Consider the following 21,024-nt stretch of genomic DNA (forward strand, 5'->3'; position numbering starts at 1 on the left):
ACTAATTCATCCTGACCAGACAGGTTTCATTACGTCCCGACATGCAACTTACAATATACAACATCTTCTACATGTCATTCATGCAGAACCATCTCTTCCACAGCCATTTGAACTACTTTCTTTAGATGCACAGAATGCACTTGATACAATGAACTGGTGTTTCCTTTGGAAGGTCATGAGTAAAATGGGCTTTAGGGAAAGCTTCATCAACTTAATTAAAACCCTCTATTAATTCCTATCTTCAGTTTTATTTACTAATTCAGAAATCCCACCCTTTGGTATTCTCAAATGAGCCAGACAAGGCTGCCTCCTCCCGCCTTCTTTTCAATCTCTTACTTAAGCCTCTTGCTGCAGCTGTCCGTAACTCCGAAAATATCGCCCCCATATGCATATACCATACTCCCCAAAAGATTTCTTTATATGCTGATGATGTTCTGTTATATTTAGGGAATGGGTCTTCTGACCTACCCCCAATCTGCTTAACCTGTTTGATCTATGAAGCCCTGTCTGTCTACAAAATCAACTGGAATAAGTCCTGCCTCCTTCCCCTAAATCAACTGTGCAGCCAGTCTGCTATTCCTCCCAATATGCATTAGTCAGGGGCTTTCAGATATCTGGGTATGGATATTTCTGTGTATTTGTATGACCTTACATCTTCAAACTACAAGCGTACTTTGAAGGGCATTAAAAACTCCATTACTTCATGGTCCTCCCTTTCCCTGTCTTTTGAGTTTAAACTTTCATCAATCAAGATAAATGTGCTGTCGCACATTCATTTTTATAAGTGCCATGCTCCCTCTATTTCCACTTCTCAGGTTTTGATCTGACATTAAATCTGTATTTTATGAAACATCAGAAGGTCCTCTGTAAAACATTCCACCTTGCTCCATGACAAAATGGACACAGAGGGATTCTCCCTTCCTGACTATGAACTACACCGTTGGGCCTATACCCTATGCCCAATCTGGCACTGGACAGACTCGCCATCATTGTCCTACTTCTTGGATACAAATGTAACAAAACTGTGTCTCCTCTCACCCTTTTTCATTACTCCCTTCTCTGAATTGAAGAGAACTGTGGTGTCTGAATGCTTATTACAAATAACAGTATCACTAGAAACATTCTAATGAAAACAACCCTTCCTCAAACACCCAATGGACTGCTTCATAAAAAGTTATGATCTTCATTTTACAGTGTGTCAAATTTTCCTTAACTTATGTGGAAACATTTTGAATAAAACATTAAAACAATTTTGACAAGACAAGGACATTCACCCCAACATAATCGTCAATACTATCCACCAAATTTTTTCAAAACTACAAAAAAGTTCAGTTTTAAGTGTCTCCATATTACTACTATCTACAGCACTACTTGGTCATTTTTTTTGATGTGTCTATTGTTCGCTGTGTGAAGTATAATGCAATTGAAGCTATTCAAATGACTGAGTAAAGAAAGTAGCATGGCAGCGAAGTGGTTAAATTCACAGTCCCGTCACCATTTTTGCAGATATTATACATTATATCTATGTATGTGGGTTCTCTATGTATACAGCTTTCCTCTCGTATATACAGTATAATACGTGCAGGTTACACTGAATGGTTAAAATTAACTGATTCCATACAAGTTTTTCTGGTTATATGAAGGTGTGCCCTACTATGTGGGCAGTCACCTCACAAATCCAAAGAATAGTTCTCTTTTTATGCATGATACCATCAGGATAGTCTCAAATTCATCACTAATCTGTTCTAGACTGACCAAGGTTCAAAACACAGACCATTTACAAATATCATCTTTGACAAAATTTAGGCAAAATAATTATTTCTGACATAAACTGCTCATTTAACATCCCATGGTAAATTGAGCTTACCAGCTGATCTAATCAGGAGGATAGGTCTTATGTAATCTCCATGAAGAAAAGTAAAATGCATGCTACTAATCACAGGTCTGCAGAGCAAGTGATGCGCCAGACCACAGAGGTATAATGCACGCTTTCGGTGGAAACGCTGGTTCAAGTAGTCCTTTTCTTGTAGGATCTCCTGTTTAGGAAAAGGGGCGGAGAGAGAGAAAAAAAAAAAAAGTTAAATAATTACACCATTGTGTGTATCATTCATTTTACCTAAAAATGCACCAAGGTAACAAGGCACTCTTTCTTACAGTGAGGATTTCTGGTTTTCATCGAGGAAGCCCATGTCTGACCAATGGTACAGCTGTGGTCATATGAAAACTTTCACTAGGAAGTGGCATTGGAGAGCATGCCAAGAAGGCAGCAACTCACTTGTAAGTTTACATTGCAATTTTTTTTCCATCCACAAGATGGTGTAAAAGGTTGAGAGACAAATTAAGCGCATTAATGATTGTACAGTACTTGGAACACTTGTTTACACCCGAGACTATCAAAAACTTTCTAGTGTAGTATGTAGAGGTGGGCAACATGACCTCAAACTGAAATCACGGTATTTTCCAAAATTCTGACAGCACATATACCATATTCAGTTATCAAAAATAAATATATAAATAATCTCTTAAAAATTAATACAATTATATAAAAATCATACAAATAAACATTGTGAGACACTGCAGCCAAAAATATTTTCATAATTGTGTAAATGCTCATGATAAAACTGAGGTAGGACTATATAAACATCAATCATAAATATATAAATTGTATCCTTTAAGGAATGACTTTCTTACTCTCTCTTGCCCTGTAACACCTGCAGCACAAAGTCTTCTCTTCACAGTAGAAACTGAGATTTGCTTTTTCAGCCGCTGTTAAGCTGTGCTTGAAGATGTTGCTCTATGAGGCATCTATCACAAAAGCTGTTGACTCTCAGAAATTTGTCTTCTGATTGGGTTGTGACTTTGGGTCTGGTAGATCTTTCTATCAGAGTTTCTTCCAGTTTCCAATTGCCTTTGGAGTGTGTAGGACACCGTACTCACTGACACTTTCATTTTTTTTTGTTTAAATTTCTCTAAATGAATGGCCTACTCTTCTAAGGTTAACAATGCTCTGTCTCATTTTATTTGTTAATTGCCATTATCACTGGAATATTGTCCTGAAGTACTACTTCAGAGGGTATAACAACACAGTCTTTTCAACTCTGCTTTAAGACAGGCAGAGGGTTTTAAGTAATTAACATAAGTTGAGACACCTGTGCAAAGTCTTGCACATCTTAACATACTTTAATTGCAAGAACATTTGTAGGTTGTAACCTATTAGTTGTCCCATTTGTAATATTCTAATACAGGCAGTCCCTGGGTTACGTATGAGATAGGGACTGCAGATTTGTACTTAAGTTGAATTTGTATGTAAGTCGGAACAGGTACATTAGTTTAATAAATGGTATTGTTGACCGACTGTAACCAAGTGCTCTGCCAATGAATGATGGGATTTTCACCCCTCTCTGATTTTTTTATTATTTCTACTTTATTTTCAATGGTGATTGTTTTTCTCTTCTTTACTATATCACCAGCACTCGCATCAGATTTGTGTTTCAGAGACATTCTTGAAAGGTGAAGACAAAAGATTAAGATGAGCTCTTCTGCACAGCACTGTCCATGCTATCATAGCAGGAAGGCACCCGTCAACACATCTGATGTACTGAGGAGAGACAACTTCCTGCTATGTGTGTAACAGTACAAGCAGGCTTGCTATTGAGAATGACTTGGGGCGGCAAATGGGGTTCATCACTCGCCCACCACACAGTCGCCTCCACTACAATATGCTGCTGCAGCGTCCGCCCACCGAGAACGAACACGGTGCGGCCAAAGGCGGGTAGTGAATCGCCCAACCCCAATTCAACAGGCAGCCATCCGAGGCACACTACAATGCTACCCCCCACCGCCCAATTCACCCTCAATGGCCTCCATTCAACCACAACCGGGTAAGCGTTTGCAGCATTACCAGCCGTGTGTGATGGACGGGCAGTGAAACGCCCCCCTCCGCTCCATCCAGCCTGCGTCCAGTCAGGAGCAGTAGCTGCGGCGGCATAGTGGGCTGGGCAGCGAACCATCGTCCTGCACATGAGCGATAGCTGTGGCCCCGGTGACTATGGACCACGGGTCACCACTTGCCACCGTGAGCCGCCCGACAGACACGACACTGCGTGAGCAGTGAAATCGCCCCCCTCCAGCCACCGCTTGCAGCATCCCCAGGCCGATTATGATGGAGCGGCAGTTGCTAAGGCGCATGTGTCGCAGCTGTGGCCTCGTTCGTAAGTCATAGGTCAGATGTCTGTAACCTGGGGACTACCTGTATTTCCTTTTTTCAATTTTTGCCAACCAAAACTTTAAATGTAAAACGTCTGTGGTTTACTGCTTACCTTTTCACCATTTTAAGTCATTCATTTCATTTCAACTGATTAAATCTGATGAATAAATTTAACGCTCGGGACATTTTACTATTCCTGTCCTGATCAGGATGCCCAAAGACTGCAGAAACCAGCAGGGGAGCAGTTTATTCCCTACCATTCTTAGTAGCAGTATCACTCATATAGAGTCCCAGTCTGGACACCTCTCACAGCTGCATGGGTGCTGGAGTCCGGAAGGGCAGCCCTGATGGGATCCCTAGGGAAAGGTAAAGGAAGCTGCCAGGATGGGGACCTCCCTGGCTGGGGTATAACCCAGAAGAACTTCCAAAAAACCATGTCACATCACCAGAAGTAATATGTCCTCTTTAAAAGTAGCCCACTGACATAGATCAGGGAGTTATTAGCTTCTTCATATTCACATACACAAGCGGTTTTCAGGTATTTTATAAGTTTCGTGATGGTTCCACCTTTAGCCACCACAGTACAACAACATAATTTGAAAATAATTATTTCTTGGATAAAGTTGGAAACTCTGAAACCAAGCTAATTCCAAATAATTGGGGACCCTAGCTATGATGATAAAACTCCCTGCTTTCTTAAAAAACAACTCCGTGTCATTATCAGCCTCAGGTATTTTTAATTTCAAGCCACTCTCCAAAATATAATTTGTTTGCTGTTCCGGCCAAAAGAAAAGGATTTACTCTTGTTCAGTGTGCCACGAGTTGAAAAGTACACTCAAAGCTTCAGCATATAAGTGCTCTATTTATGCTCCGATTTTCAGTCTACAGTCTCATGCATGATCAAGGAAAAAGCATATGATCCAAATTGAATTTATGCAGATACATAAGTATGTCAATTAGTTACTTTCAATTAATTCTATTTCTGATAATACAAAATGTTAAATTAATGAAAATTGCAAACCTTACATGATTCCATGAATTCAAACACCAGTAACTGAATTAAAGATATCAAATTTGTTCAACTGCCTCAGTATTTTAAGCCTCACTGTAACGTAAAGAAGCATGGTGAAAGAGAGATGGAGGTGTGAGAAGTAAAACTGAAAATGGAGAGCAGGATATGAAGCAACAACTAAATGGGGGCAGAAAAAAAAAGGAGAGGCATGTAATTCTGATTCATTAGAAGAATAACAATTGCTGTGAGCTTGTGGATCCGTGTCATATATTGTATTACAAAAGAACAAGGAATTAACTATTTTTGCATTTTGGGACATTTAGCTACCACTGGACAGAAGTTTGTAAAATAATTGACTTTTGCCAAGGCACCTTACTTATGCGTTTTCTTTATATTCATCTTTTTTCAAAATAATGTTACTTTCTAATCTTTCAGTATACTATTAGTGTTCATAGTGGATTTTGGTTAAATTTGTGCAATCTCCGATCTCAAAAAAAGTTTGTCTATTTTTGCTTATGCATCTTATGTAGCAGTTTGTTTTACACTGGCAAAAGTGGAGCACCACAACTCAAAAGAGTGGCACGAGTGTCATGTGTGATGTACATACTATCCCCAAGTGTGTTTAGTGGGTCAACTTTTGATGGTCTTGAAAAGGTTATTAGTGGTTCACCATTTCCAGATTTATCCCAGAACCAATGGTACTGCAAAATTCAGATCGTAGCACGTCACAAAGATATTCACACTCATACCAGTATACCACCCAACTTTGAGTAGAAAGGATCTTCTTATATATACAGTATATTAAAATATTCTATATATAAAAAATTATTATAGATATACTGTATAAAAATATTATACATATATATTAAAAAATATATAGATTTATTGTGTAATTAGAAATAGTTACTTTGTCAATTTCTTGTGGGCAGGCTTGTAATAAAAAGGTGGTGAAAAAAAATTCAGATTTTGTGTGAAAAAAAGTCAGATTAAGAAAAAATGCACTAAGGTACATTTTAGTCATCAACTCTGTGTAATTTTGTATGTTATATTTGGATATTTTGCATAATGTGAAGAAATTACATCACACTACATTTTCTACATCAAACTATTTATTTTTGAAGAAAACATTTCTTTTCACACAAGCAATAGACAAGCTTTGTTTGACATGCTATCTTGCGCCAGGCTACTAAGGCTACACTTAGACTGCAATAACATTGTAAAGAATATTTAGCAATTGGGCTGTATTAGTATGTTTAATTTTTTTGTTTTGTTTCTTGGACTTCACATTTCTTTAAAATGAGTTAATCTGTCTCAACTTTATTAAAAAAAAAAAAAAAAATAGTGGTCAAATTCAGTTTGATTGTAGATGAAAGGCCAAAGGCAATTTAAAAAAAAATTAAAGCACATTTATCAGTGTTAATGTGGTTTATCAGTATTAATCAGTTTCTTCAAAGCCTTACACAGGTGAGAAGGAACTGCAAGTCTCTTACTAACTTGTGGTCTTGCATGAGAAGCGGTGTATACCATCACCACCTTGAAGCTTTTGAAAGGTTGAATCTATATGGGTTCCACTGTGCATTACTATATATCCAGTTCTGAAGAAAATTAAATATTTTTCAAAAGGGACAAATAAGACATCACAGAAGTGAATAAAAAAGGCATATTGAAAACATTTACCAAGCAAGGAAGGAAGAAATAATGAAACCCAAAACAAAAAAATCAAATAAAAAAGGAGATTTACACTACAATCTTGCGAGTACTTCAGTAAGCCAATCAGTTAGTAGTGTTTGCACCAAGGACCCTGTTTGAGTTGTGGAGTACTGGCAGTTATTGGATGTGTACTAGGTTAGCATGTGAGAACAGCCCCAAACCATGAATTCAAAAATGACACCCAGGGGGAGTACTAGCAGTTACTTTGTTCAATTTCAAGCACTGCTTTACTGTGCCCTTACAGTCACTAAACGATAATGTAGAATAACACTTTACACGTACAATTGTTCATTGAAATAATTCATGCAGTTACTACAAATTTGTAGGTTTAATATTTAAATGTTCTTTAGATGTTATGTTGTAACCTCCTTACGGTTACGTTTAGTGCTGCCCCTAGCCATACTTGGAACCTAAGCAGAATCTTCTTGGGGCAATCTCAACCTGTCCCTCTCAGAATCCACTATATTAGCATTTCTTGAAACAGCTTTAATTTGAACAATAAATCTATATAATAAAATCCCAGCGCGGTGTCCGTGTCCAGGTCCGCGTTCCTTTTGGCTGTATAGCTGCCCCATAGAAAAGCCCCAGTCCGTCCCCTCTCAGAATTCCTGCTTACCCCCCTCTGTTCTTTCCCCTTTGCTTTTATTTTTCCTGTTCCCGAAAATCTTTTCAAAACAAAAGTAAACAAATAGACACAGCATCACATTAACGTCTTCTCCCCTCTGCCTATTAAATAATCAATAAAATGAAATAAAAAAAATCACGAAAGAAACAGAAACCACAACCTACCCTTACAGCGTCCACCGCGCTTCTGGCATTACAGCCAAACACGTGGTGTATGCAGGTTATGAGGTGTGACGCTAATTAACGCCCGTACTACAACAGATTATATTGTTCATATACTATTAACTATTTACAGGGATCAACTCTTTTGGGGAAGTTCATAACAAAAAAAATTATATTATAAATAACATGTGCACCTGAGTATTTCGAGCCCCGCATCTGAGTCGGATGGTTCCCCTGGTCACCAATTTGTGCGTTTCACTACCCACTATCCCTTTCCGTCTTCAGCTACCAATGTGCACTTGAACGGAGGAGACCTTACGGAACAATGCCGAAACGAAATGCAACTAAACCTGCTGCTCCAAGAGAGGACACATTACAGCGTGATCACGAAGCAAAGAGGCAAAGGCGTGACAGTCGCTTGCAAGAAACGAACACTCAGCATTCACACAGATTAGCTCAACGACGCGTCTCTGCCGCACAACGAAAGGCTGACTGAAACCCCTACAGAGAGAGAACACAGATTACGCCATGATCGCAAAAGAAAGAGGCAAAAGCGTGCCAATGAGACACCCGACGAGAGGTCCTTACGATTGAGTCCTTCAACTGTGGTCATCCAACGCGCAGCGTAGCGCGCGCCAAGTTGCTAGTATATAAATAATACATAAACAAAGAAGCACATGTCACAAAAATAACTTTTAACAAATACAAAAACTTTTTTAAATATATAAACTTGAAAGTAAAATGTTCAGGGGTACTATCAGTCTCTGTTGCATATGACAAAAGTACCCGTCTACATTTTCTGGAGTTAAAGTCATTTATTAGGTCACCAAAAGACAGTTTGTGTGGCAGGTCCAAGGTGATGCTGAAGGTCACTAAGCTGCTTGTCTTGATGTGAGCATATTTTTTGAAAAATTGGTGATTAGAGGGGTTACTGCAATTTGGAAGGCAACCTGTTAATTTGGATTTCAATGTTTTTTAATGGCAATGATATACTAATTGATTTGTTTTCTTTAAAAGTGAAGCCCTAATTAGTAATAATAATACCACCACCAATAATAATGGTTCAGGATATAAATGTGCTATTACTTTTTGTTACTTCATACAGCCAACAGCATCACTTGTGATGGGAACAACAAAAGCGAGAAAAAAAAACAAAAAAACACCTAGTACTACTACTACTGACACAGTAATACAAAAAACCACTACTACTAATAATAAAAATCTACTATATAATAAAAACTAAGATCTGTATGTCCAGTCCCTCAGAGAAATCTGATTGGTCAGTTTGGCTTTGGTGATGCGAAGAAAGGAAGTGCAGCAGTAAGATGTATGAGGAGGAGTAAAAGCGTAATAGACATACTAAATGTCACCTTCGAGGATGGGAAGTATAAAACTGGACATGAGGCGAGAAAGGTGTCAAAGGTGAACATAAAGACAATGTCCGAGAACCAGGCTTAATGGGACTACATTTGATAAAGAGAGTGCTGGTAAAGAGAGGTTCAGACACATGAACACTGAGGAAAGACACTGAAAGTACACACAGGGAAAGAGATGGAATAATTTAAAAATATTTGCTATTACCTGTCTTGGCAGTTACCGTGGTTAGTAATATATTAAACACTACTACTAATATAATAAAAACAACTACTACCACTACTGAACATGCTTTAATCAAGTTATTTAATGCAGTAAATTCAGAATAAAAATGAAGCTGAATATTTGGATATTTAAAAAATGAACATATGAATATAATCACGAACTTTTCAAAATTTCATTTTGACCTTTTAATGTCAGCAGACTGCAATAAGGCATTAACTACATCGGTAGTGATAGCCAATAAAATTAACCAAAATTGAAGTTAATCTGAGCTATTTGCTCTTATGTCAAAGTTGACTGCTTGGTTCTTTTAAAAATTCAGCCAATAACTAACTAGGTAAGTAAGAGAGCCTGTGTGTTGGTGAAATATACAAACATGTCCAGAATGCAACACCACCCTAGAGCACTTTATACGTTGATAAACATTAACAACATGTATATGTCCTGAGGTCTATATGGCGGTAATAAATAATCATCATCCATGTGCCAGCTAGGTACTGTAACTTCAGATAAACTTCAGATCTGCTAAACACTCAATATCAAAAACTATTTCACATAATACTACTCAATTGCTGTCACTGTCCTGCTCCACTGACAGACTGAGGAGATTGTTCCTCCCCCACACTATGCAACTCTTCAATTCCACCCGGGGGGGGTAAACGCTAATATTATACAAAGTTATTGTCTGTCTGTTATACCTTCATTGTTATCACTCTTTAATTTAATATTGTTCTTTATCAGTATACTAATGCTGGAGTATGTGAATTTCCACTTGGGATTAATAAAGTATATATCGATCTATCTATCGTTGCACCAGTAAACCACTAGATAAATGCAGTGGCAACTGATGTAATGTTAGGTAGCTTACTAGAGGTTGGACATATTTAAGATCTTTAAAAACACTGCAACTGCAGCACAGGCTGTTTTCTCACTTTCTTTTTCCTTTTCTGCACTCCTAACTGGTATTGACCTGTTCTCTCTGCTCATTACAGGCAAATCTCACAAAAGGTGACTGTGAACAACATTAATTTGATGTTTCATGAAACAGCAATAACCCCAATTGAGTCAAGCTGCGGACCGTCAGAGGTCCACTCTGTTGAGCAGGTTGTCACTTTCCATTATACTTCATTAATGTTACGCAATACACCCAGTTACACAACGGTTAAAATAAGGGTTGTGGGAGGAGTTCAATGGCTCAAGTCAGGTAAACTATGGGACAAAACATGCAAACCAATTGGCTGTTTGGAAAAGCTCCTGAATCGAAGAGGTCTGCGAACCCCCAACATACTCCATGCACAGTGCATCATCCGCTTTTGGAAGGGGCAGCTCTGGTTTTGCTTATCTGTAGAAAAATGAGCCAAAATCATTAATTTCTTTCAACAACAAAACATATTGTGAAATAGAAACATTTAAATAGTAAAATGTCAACATAATTCCATTAGGAAAAGTATGTCTAGTGTCCACTGCTGTGCTGATGCAAATTCAGCATGCTATATCCTTTGTGTGATATGTTTTGAAACGGTCACCAACGCACATGGGCACTATTCATGCAATTCTTGAAAAATTCTTTTTTTGTAATATTTTTTTTGTTGGTTGTGCATGACAGGGTAGAATGTTAATGCCTGACCTGCGTGATTGACACCAGCCACTGCATTTTTGCAGCCTACAATAGAACAAAGCATGGTTGCCTTCACATTTCCCTTGACACAAACTTAGACAGTTTCTGCAATGTTAACAGGGCTTAGAAAGCAGACATCTTTTTTCCTATCTTCTGCTAGATTGCAATAATTTTGTCTTTTTGCCGCGCACCTACTGCACAATGCTGCAGCTTGACACGTTCATGTGACTACAGAGTTGTGCTTTTCTATAGGGTGGTCCAGATCTAATTATGCAATTTTCATTACGCTATAACTTACGTTTATTACATAGAAAATAACCCAAAAAATCCAGGACCATCGAGAAGTCTGCAAAATGACAACATGAAAAATTATCTTCAGGCCGAATTGGAATCATCCCCGCATAAATCAAAGTCACCCAGATGATCTGTATCTCCATAATTAGATCTGGACCACCCTGTATCCTTTCATATTATACTGTATATGGTATAAACCAACTTCTTATTTACTGGATTCACACTGTTTTTCATCTTTTAATTTTAATTTTGTGCATAGTTTGAATACTTTATTATTCTTATTTCCCTTATATATTTAAATATTTTGAAGGTCATTATTATGTCTCCTTTTTATGTTTTTAGGTACTTGCAACCTATCAATTGTTGCATTTTTTCAGCTTTTGCAACTTTTGTTGTAAATTCACATGGGTATATTAACAGAGGGCTTCATTTTATCAGTTTACTGGAACTTTATATAAATATATGTTCATTGTGGAGCTATTACAGGCTCTGGTGATCAGAGGTGATTTGTCACTGGCCATTGAGAGGGAAAATCTATTAAAAAATTGGTTTGAAGCATTGGTTTCGTCCACATCATCCTCTAGCTGCTAGAATCCTGCAACTATGCCCAGTCCTTTCCAGACATCTTTCATGTTATTCTGTGAGAGTTTGTTTTCTATTTTGGCTTTCCAAGCTTCCTTTCCTACACTCAGCTTTTTTCTTTAGCACTTGCTGTGTGTCCCTTAGAGTCTCTGTCTCCAGATTTTAATGTTCTCTTTTTCTCATTCTGGACACCATTTAGTTCCTTAGTTATCCAGGTATTGTTGTTTGCAAAGCAACATACTGTCCTTGAACTACAATGTCAACACAAGTCTGTGATACGGGGACTTGCTCCCTCAATGTCATCCCCATGTAACTCATACATAATTTCCCTGTCTGTCATTTGGAAGCAGTCATTTAGAGCCATTCCAGCCTCTAGTCTCCATTTCCTCACTATTCTGGTAATAACAGGTTGCCACCCAATAACAGGCTTGTAGCTGGGAATAAAATGAATCAGAGGTTATGGTTAGATTTGCTCAAAAGTGCCAGTAGTTTACACTTAAAGGCATCTAACATGTGAGTACAGCAGGATCTACTTTTTATTTCCTCAAATGGTATAAGACACAAACTGACAGAAATATTTCATAGTTCCTTCCAAAGTCATATGGTTGAAGTCACCAAAAATTAACATATGACTACAAGGTGCGACTAAAAACAATAAACACATTTTTTAACAAATAAGCAAACAGGCAGCAATGTAGTCTGTAGCTAAAGACATATTCATAGAGGACCATGTATAGTAGAAACTTTATCGGGAAAAAGCAGCAAAACATTTTCCTTCACCTGTATAAACCTGCAAAGGCAATTATTTGTATCACCACAAGTGCTAGTAGAAAATGCAATTTCAGGACAGTACGCTGTCAACATAATACCAACTTTTTCCTAGTACAATGGACTCAATTTCACTTTTTCACAGTGTTTCCAAAACACACACATGTGCCAGATCAATGTCAAAATGAAAGTAAATGCAAAGCATTTAATTATTTAGGCCTAAGCAATGGTTTGTTTAAGAAAATAACACATACAATAAAGCATTAAAGACAAGTACTGTACATAACAGCCCTTCCCCCACACCTTGCTTTTTGTTTCATTAACTAAGAAGTGAAGACAGACCCAGTGTAGCTGGAATTGTAGCCTAAATTGGTCTCATTTGCTTTGCCTCCAATATATGTAAATCATTCAAAGTGGTTATAGCCCGACATCAGAGTCAAGTCTCAATGCAAATTGGGAATGCAGTTAAATTTCCAGGCAGAGGAGTAGCTTCAGTGACAGACTTTTGTCACTGTCTTGCTCCAATGACAGACTGAGGAGATCGTTCCTCCCCCACACTATGCGACTCTTCAACTCCATCCGGGGGAGTAAATGCTAACATTATTTAAAGTTATTGTCTGATTTTACATGTATTTTTATTACTATTTAATTTAATATTGTTTTTTGTATCCGTATACTGCTGCTGGATTATGTGAATTTCCCCTTGGGATTAATAAAGTATCTATCTATCTAATATTCCTTCTATCTCTTAAAAAGTCTCATTGACTATTTTTTACATGCATAAATAATTGGTACTGAATGAGTTTTTTTTTAAACAAGTAATCTTATGGCGCTTTTCCACTGCCTATTATGGTGCAGCACGGTTCAGTACAGCTCACCTTGGTTCGGCTCGGTTTGCGTTTCGACTGCAGTTTAGTACCGCTTTAGAGTGGGCGGGATTATTCACGTGTCGTTAAAGTTGCGCCGCCTCTACTGCCGTGACATCATCGTAAACACGCCACAAACATACACACAACAATGGAGCATATCGACGGAATGGTGTTCTTCATTCACGGCATGTGGATGTTTTTAACTGTTTGTAAGCCCGATGGTAGCCGTGTGCGCCCAAGAGCTTAGCGACCTCCTGAAAAACTTTTTCATTCCACGTCGCCCACACAGCTCGCTGGATCCGCCTCGGCTACCAACGAGGAACGTCTGTACTTCCTCAATAGACCACGAAACAGCCACTCTTGGTTAAAACAAAATGGTGCGTCCGAACCTTCGCTGGCTGTGCTAAAAATCTAGCGGGTCTGTTGTGTCTCGTGTCGCAAGTTCAGTGATGCAGTAATGACGATTTTCTCCAGCCAATCAGTGACCAGCAGAGTTTACACGTCACATTTTGGTAACGGTTCTGCGAGCTTGGAACCTCGGCTGAGGTGGTACTAAAAAAAGGACCAGATACCAGGTACTGTTCCCAGTGGAAAACCCCCTAAAAGTGAGCTGAACTGAACCGTGTCTTGCCGTACTATGCAGTGGAAAAGCGCCAATAGATAAAGGGTTTTGCTAAACGATATGCAGGACGGCTGAAGTACTAACAGGTATGCATACAGGATGCTCAGAGAGATTGGGGTGGGCACAAGCAAACACTCTATTTCCTGAATAAGGCTGAGGATCTGCTTGCTGTCTGTATGCAAAGTTGCATCCAAGAATCACACTTTAGATCTACCATTGCAGACTTGTGTATTCAGTGCTGTGTGCTGGTTTTCTACAAGCATGAGCCCCATTATGTATGTGTAACCCAGGTTCAGCTTCTTACAGTGAAAACCTATGGTGATCTGTGTGGTCTTGTCTTTTACTTATGCACTCATGGACATTCTTCTAATCTAACAAAGTATATCAGGGAAAGTGTGCCTTCTCCAGTTTTGAGTTCCTGCTCACCAAAACATTTCTGTACGCACGTTCATTTCTTTTTATTTATTTATTTAAAAAGTGTCATAATGTTACTTGAGCTCCCAAATGCCATCTACTGGTAAAAGTGGTGCAAGTACATTAAAACAACAAAAATTACAATTAAAATTGTGAGTGCCTGTTGCCTAGATTTTCATATAGGGATGGTCAAAAAACCCCAACTACATTATTACACAATGTTCTCTTTTGTTGAAAATTATTCGTTTTGACTGTATTTCTGTATGTGGAAAGCATTCAGAAACTATACATTCAAAAAAACAATTTAAAATTTGTATCCAGCTTTGAATGAATTAAGCTAAGAAAATGTTTGGTGTGGAATGGGGGCATAGCAGCTAGAGAATGCATCTTGATGGCTATAATACTTACTGGTGGCATTGTAACTGCAAGATCCACATTTACATCAGGTTTGGTACAGGTTCCAAGTGGGTAGCTTCCAACCACATTAAGAGAACGAGGGGGTGCCATTCGAAATCGTCCCTTCACTGTGAAAGGAATCTGCAGCAGAGGCACTTTAATACCTGGAGGAAGCCATGACTGATCAGCAATCTAAAAAAAGCAAACAAATTTTAGCTCAGAGCTCCTAAACATAAAAAGAAAGTTGAACTGAAACCAAATAATTAGGATTATATAATCAGTTACATTGATTGAAGTAAACTTGAGATGTCAATGATGAAGGAACCTAGTGTCAAATTTTTAGAATAGTGAAGGCCAAATTGTTTTTCAAATTAATGCACACCATTAGTCTTGTTAACAATAAAATCTTTGCTTTAAAGAAAATGTAAATCATTGCACAGTAACATGTCCCGAGGAGATTTTGTTCACTATAATTTAACAATTGGTTGCCTTGCAAAAATAAACCAATTTCTTACCTTTTTGTGATCTTCATATAATAACGTTTTTCATGTGACATATTGTCAAGACAGTGAAGATTTCATACAAAGGTGTCTATTACTATTTGCACATTTCCGGTCATCATCTATCCAATGTCTGTGTCAATGCCCATTTTAAACACTTTTTTTTTTTTTTAAAAAAAAGTCTACCTCTAGGGCCAGAAGCCAGGAATTATTTATCTCTCTGTTGCAAATGAGAGTGGTATTTGGCATGTATTTAATGAAGAAGCCAACTGATAGCTTATAACTTATTTCAATCTCAATTTACAGACTCAGACATACTTACTCTCTTAGGGCCGATTTATACTTCACGCTCAGAACGCGTACGCGCCTGGATCATGGCTGCCACGTGTTCCCAGCGTTCATTTCACGCGTCCTCTGAGCAGGTCCTCAGAAATTAACGCGACGCGTGCACGAGTTGCAGTACCAGCAAAAGTCGGGGCGAGTGTGCTAAAAGTCGGAAGCGTGGACGTCAGAGTCTCTGTTTACTATCTACATGTGACAGCAAGCCTCTATGAAGATCCTTCGGGGATCGATGTGCGTGCTTTGCTGTTTGATGAATGGTTCAAAGTGGTGAAGCAAAATGCCGACATACAGATGCATTCGTGGTGCTTTTATATTCAAGCGTTGCATATTCCCGATCGTAATGACACGATACATTTTAAAAGTCTCACATACCATCTTTTGTGCCGTCTATTTTTTATTTTTATTTTTTTTACTTTACCTGCTGTCAGGTCCAAGAAGCTCGTAGCGATTAAAAACTGGGATGACGTTTACAATGGTCTGCTTTAATAATAAAATAAACTACGAGGTTAAAGTGGACATTTCGAGATTAAAGCCTAAATTTCCACTTTAATCACAAAAATACACGTTTTTCACCATGTCTTTTACTTTTTTCTCAGTGGCTCAAATAGAGCGCTATACATTATGTTGGCGATGTGAAGTTGCCAAAAATAGACGGCACAAAAGATGGTATGTGAGACTTTTAAAATGTATCGTGTCATTACGATCGAATATGCGACGCTTGAATATAAAAGCACCACAAATGCATCTGTATGTCGGCATTTTGCTTCACCACATCGAAGCATTCATCCCGTAGGATCTGCATAGAGGCTTTCTGTCACATGTAGATCATTCCCGAAAGTAATGACACATTTTAAAAGTCTCACATACCATCTTTTGTATCGTCTTTTTTATTTTTGCAACTTAACAGCAGCAACATAATGTATAGCGTCATATTTGAGCCACTGAGAAAAAAATTAAGGACACGGTGAAAACATGTATTTTGTGATTAAAGTGGAAATTTTCGGCTTTAATCTCGAAATGTCCACTTTAACCTAGTAGTCATCCCAGTTTTTAATCGCTACGAGCTTCTTGGACCCGACAGCAGCGGAAAGCAGCAATAGATCGCCACACAGAACAAATTAAATGTATGATATTCCAACTCTCTGCACATTTAGAATCTTTAGATTTATACTTGATATCACTTTCATGATGAAATGCATTAAAGTGTGTATGTTACATTTTACATATAATTTCGATTAAAAAATGAATACTGTTAATTACACACATGGGGGTGTCACGGTGGTGGAGCGATAGCACTGCTGTCTCGTAGGGAGTTATGTTGCTGGTATTTCCTGCTTGTATTCCACACTGTGCTCTGGTTTCCTTCCAACGATATGCAGATTTGGGGATTTGGTGCCGCTAAAATGACGCTTGTGTATGTGTGTGCTTGTATTCACCTTGCAATGAGCTGAGGCCTCGTCAAGGGACTGTTTCTCACTCGTGCCCAATGCTTGCTGGAATGGACACATCCCTGGATTGATGGATTTAATCAATAAATATCCAGAGATATTGCAGTAAGGTGTCATCACAATTTAATAGGTGTTCTAGGCAATTCACAACAGAGAAGCCGAACATGTTCTCACCGTGATAATATCTCGCACTGCCACCTGGTGGATTCCTCCAGATTTACGTAAAGTACGCGCACAAGTATGAACACTACAACGCTTGCGTAGCAGGAACGTCCGCTGCAGCATGCGTCACGTGAAGTATAACTCCGGCCTTATGGGCCTTCCCCTTCATTTTTCTATACTAGTTAAATTCAGTTTCCCCTTTCTCTTAACACTAGAATCCCTAATACCCACAAAAAAAGTTGTGGTCCTGGGCCACCTTAAATTCCTTCACACCTCTTCATCAGTGTCTTTGTTTGGCAAATGTGTCAATAAGCACAGGCAGCAAGCAGCCTGTTATCCCATCCCCCAATCTACACAGCTTAGTTCTCCCAACTGAAGTCTGTTTACCTGGGTGTAAGGTGACTTGAATGGTATCCTCATCCAAGTTCACCCTTGTTATACCACGTCTTCATTTGAAAACTATCAGGGTCAGACTGGTGGGAGCGTGAACATGACTGAGATAATAAAACCGAACAACAACAAAAATTCTAACCTTTACAAGTATAAGTTCACACTGGCTGTCACAGCCTCAAATGAAATGTTTGTTATTATTATATAATAATAACTATAAGAGCAGCACACTACTCAAAATGGTAAAGGCAAGAAGGACCCAGAATCGAACCCACAACCTCTTTATTATGAGACCGCATTTTCTACCTCTGCACCAGCCATACAGACGTGTCAGCATAGTATCCTAAACCAATTTCTTTTTCTACGCTTATACTGCTGGATAAAAGTTCACTTGTTTTGTTATACCTGTACCTTTTCAAAAGTGTTTGATATTTGGACATCAGTCTACGCACATTATACACTTCACAAGCATTTTGCCAATTAGTATAACATGAAAAAGGTTTCTGTTTAAGTTATGTGTTCAACATTTCTTATTTTGCATTTCCTGTCATCCTACATTTATACAGATCGTTGTAGACAAGGAACATACATGAAATGTATGTAATCCAAATAACAAAATATTATTTACCCTATACAATTCAAGCCACCTTAAACCCAAATAAACAGACTTGAGCTGGGGAAACTACAGCTGCATCTGTGGGGGGATGGGAAAGCAGAGGTGCAAAAGGAATTTAAAGTGGCCCAGGATTATGACTTTTTTCATTGGCTTCAGGGATTCTAGTGTTAAGACAGTAATAAGACACTTTTGTATTGTTTCCATTTTCCTGAAATTGTGACACTGAATAACTTTCACTCTGCAAAAAAATAAAAGCTATAAACTGGAATGCTTTTTGAGAAAACAGTTTCATTTTGGCCATTTTTGATCACAGACCTAATCTTGAGTGCAAGTACCTTACAACCCAAGTGAGCAGCATAACAGGCTCCAGCAAAGCTAACGAAATTACAAAGTTTCTCAAGAGCTACGACTCAGGCACTGACGCAAGTGGCAGCCTTTCCAGCAGCTCTACGACTTTATCTTTAAAGTCTTCATCTTTCTACCTTTTTCTCTATTTTTCTTTATTTCACTGCTAACTCCTACCACTTTCTTTTATGTGGACTCGTTCCCTGGACACTTTTTACTACTTGGAGATGGATTTTTACATATCGAGACTTATCTAATCAAGTAGTCAACTTCTAGCACTGAGAACAAATACCCATGCCAGTGTGGTTCCCTATTTACCTGACGAGGTAAGAAAGCGGTATCCGGGCAGCGGAGCCAGTGCTAAGAGAAAAGCCAAGCATCTAGCAAGAAAGTGGTGCTACAAACCTTCGTTGCCTTCTGTGATCCTGGTAAATGTGAACTCACTACCAAATAAGATCGACGAACTGGCTGCACTGGTGAAATATGTCAGGATCAACAGAGAATGCAGTTGGTTGTTTTAGTGAAACGTGGCTAACACCTAACATCCCAGATGCCAATGTGGAGCTACCTGGTTTTAGCAAAGTTAGAGCGGAAAGAGACGCAAGTACCTGTGGGAAGCAGAAAAGAGGGGGACTTGCACTCTACGTCAATACAAGATAGTGCAACTCTGGACATGTAAACGTTAAAATCTCCACCTGCTGCAGAGACATCAAACTGTTGGTCATAAGTTTGTGTCCCTATTACTTGCCCAGAGAGTTTGGACACGATTGTTATTGTTTACATCCCCCCTCGAGCGAACGCGGAGATAGAGAGTGACGTCATCCATTCCAAAGTTGCTAGATTACAAATGCAGCACACTGAGGCGCTTGTGCTAATCGCTGGAGACTTTAACCATGTAACGCTGGACAAAACATTACCTGCCTTCTCCCAGTACATGGATTGTAACACCTGGCTAAATAGGACTATTGACCTACTGTATGCAAACGTTAAAGACGCATAAAGCGCCACCCTGCTGCCTGCGCTTGGAAAAGCAGATCATAACCTGGTTATGCTTCAGCCTCACTACAAACCAAGAGTGAGGGAGCTACCTACAACCACACGCTCATTCAGGAAGTGGTCCCCTGAGGCAGAACAGGCTCCGAGAAACTGCTTTGGAATGACAGACTGGGATATCCTGCAGGGATCACATAGTGAGAACATTGAGGAGGTTGTTGACTGCACTACTGATTACATCAACTTCTGTATGGACGTTGTAGTTCCAGTAAGAACAGTACGCTGCTATGCTAACAAGCCATGGATTAGAAGTGACATCAAGGGCCTTTTGAACCAGAAGAAAAGGGCTTTTAAAGGCGGTAATCAGCATGAGCTCAAGCGCGAGCAGAAGGAACTCCGAGTCCAGCTCAGGGCAGCGAAGGAGCAGTACAGGAGAAAGCTGCAGCAAAAGTTGCAGAACAACAGCATGAAGGAAGTGTGGGATGGGATGAAGATCATCACTGGCTGCTGCTCGAACTGGGGTGCCACCATCGAGAGAGACGTGGAGAGCGCAAACCAAATGAACAACTTCTTTAACAGGTTTGACCACCCTAACCCACTCTCACCTCGGAGTACTGCATCCTCCAACCATCCTTCTGCTGATATCAGCAAAGGAGAGACATCCCCACCCACAATTACAGCAGCGCAGCTGAGCAGAGAGCTGAGGAGACTTTGTACCAGCAAAGCAGTGGGTCCAGATGGAGTATCGCCATGACTGCTGAAGGCCTGTGCGCTGGACCTGGGGAGTCCTCTACAGCGCATCTTCAACCTGAGCCTGGAATAGGGGAGAGTCCCGAGGCTTTGGCAAACACCTTGTATCACTCCAGTCCCAAAGGTATCAAGTCCTAGTGAGCTGAATGACTTCCGGCCTGTCGCTCTGACATAACATGTGATGAAGACCATGGAGCAGCTGCTGCTTCACCACCTGAGGCCACAGGTCCACCCTCTGCAGTTTGCATACCAGGAGAAGGTGGGAGCGGAGGATGCCATCATCTATATGACCCCCTACTTTTGACACCCACTGCACGCCCAACCTACCTGGAAAGGGGTCTCTCTTTGAACTGCCTTTCCCGAGGTTTCTTCCATTTTTCCCTACAAGGTTTTTATTGGGAGTTTTTCCTTGTCTTCTCAGAGAGTCAAGGCTGGGGGGCTGTCAAAAGGCAGGGCCTGTTAAAGCCCATTGCGGCACTTCCTGTGTGATTTTGGGCTATACAAAAATAAACTGTATTGTATTGTAAACTGTATCTATATGCTACACCAATCCCTCTCCCACTTGGACAGAAGTAGTGGTGCTGTAAGAATTATGTTTTTGGAC

At 39.4% G+C, this 21,024-nt stretch overlaps 1 protein-coding gene across 1 annotated transcript in view; it reads right to left on the reverse strand.

The window, feature by feature from the left end:
• nol6 (nucleolar protein 6 (RNA-associated)) overlaps positions 1 to 21,024 on the reverse strand; it is a 309,483-nt gene that overhangs the window by 270,736 nt on the left and 17,723 nt on the right. Inside the window, exons 3-4 of the mRNA XM_039757964.1 lie at positions 14,887 to 15,066; positions 1,868 to 2,036 (exon numbers count right to left, since the gene is read on the reverse strand). Coding sequence (XP_039613898.1) covers positions 1,868 to 2,036; positions 14,887 to 15,066 — 349 coding nt within the window. The remainder of the gene's footprint in view (positions 1 to 1,867; positions 2,037 to 14,886; positions 15,067 to 21,024) is intronic.

The sequence above is a fragment of the Polypterus senegalus genome, chromosome 7 (assembly GCF_016835505.1).
Source record: "Polypterus senegalus isolate Bchr_013 chromosome 7, ASM1683550v1, whole genome shotgun sequence".
NCBI lineage: Eukaryota > Metazoa > Chordata > Cladistia > Polypteriformes > Polypteridae > Polypterus > Polypterus senegalus.